Below are 1,043 nucleotides of genomic sequence, written 5' to 3' on the forward strand. Positions count from 1 at the left end.
CCTCCGTGGGGCACGGTGCCACCCCTCTGCCCACCAGGTCACCCACCCCAGCACCCTGCTCACCTCTTTGACCCAGTCGGACATGATGTGGGTGCTGGGGGTGCGGAAATGGAAGTTGAGGACCACGACGCAGATCACCACCCGCAGATCACCACCACGGCCGTCACCAGCAGCATGATGAAAAGTAGGTACCTGGGGGTGGGGCACAGACCTGGGGCTGGCGTTGCCAGAGGGGCTGAGTATGGGCAGAGCTGCCCTCTGGCACCATGGGCCCCTGCGACGTCTCTGCTGCACCCGAGGATGCCCAGGACTCACTTGCCGATGAGGGGGATGGCGTGGGAGGTGGCGGGCAGGCGCTGGGAGATGAGCAGGAGGAAGACAGACTGGGCCAGGAGCACTGAGATCACCAGGGTCATCTTCTCACCGCCTGGAGAGCAGGGCAGCTCAGCCCACACCCTGCTCCATGTCCCCCTTCCCAGCCCCGCAGTGTCCCTCCATACAGTGCCCCATATAGGGTCATGGGGGTACCCCAGGGTCCCACGTGGGGTATCCTGTGCCCCGGGTGCCTGGCTGGGGTGATGGTGTCTTGCTTGGGGTTGTCCCAGTACCATGATCCCCTCGTGCTGGGCGTTGGTGTGTCCCAGAACCTGGTGCAGGTGTGGGACATGGAGGTGCCCCGTGGGGTGACCCTCGCACCTGGCACGGGGCTCACTCACTGTCGGCGGGCAGGTAGAAGACGAGGATGGCCATGAAGGCGATGAGGATGCAGGGCGTGACGATGTTGATGATGTAGAAGAGCGGCTTGCGCTTGATGATGAGGTAGAAGGTGATGTCCTGATGCTCGCTGCTCTCGGGGGGGTTGTCAGGGTGGATGTTCTTGCGGGCCGGGCGGTGGATGATCTCCCATTCCCCGTTCTCTGTCAGGGCACACGGGATGGTGCATGGCATGAGGGACCCTCACCAACCCCCCACCAGCACCCAGTCTCCCCGTCCTGGGTCTGGGTAGCTCCAGGCCTGGCGGGATGGGTGCCTGGGTGCCAAAG

General features: G+C 64.2%; 1 protein-coding gene across 1 annotated transcript in view; it reads right to left on the bottom strand.

The window, feature by feature from the left end:
* Nucleotides 1-63: 63 nt before the first annotated feature.
* The window catches only part of CHRND (cholinergic receptor, nicotinic, delta (muscle)), a gene marked incomplete at its 3' end in the record, with an annotated part of 3,014 nt that continues 2,034 nt past the window's right edge, over nucleotides 64-1,043 (bottom strand). Inside the window, 4 exon segments of the mRNA XM_010158407.1 lie at nucleotides 64-141; nucleotides 144-192; nucleotides 316-427; nucleotides 717-917. Coding sequence (XP_010156709.1) covers nucleotides 64-141; nucleotides 144-192; nucleotides 316-427; nucleotides 717-917 — 440 coding nt within the window.

The sequence above is a fragment of the Eurypyga helias genome, unplaced genomic scaffold (assembly GCF_000690775.1).
Source record: "Eurypyga helias isolate BGI_N326 unplaced genomic scaffold, ASM69077v1 scaffold29980, whole genome shotgun sequence".
In the NCBI taxonomy this organism is placed as follows: domain Eukaryota; kingdom Metazoa; phylum Chordata; class Aves; order Eurypygiformes; family Eurypygidae; genus Eurypyga; species Eurypyga helias.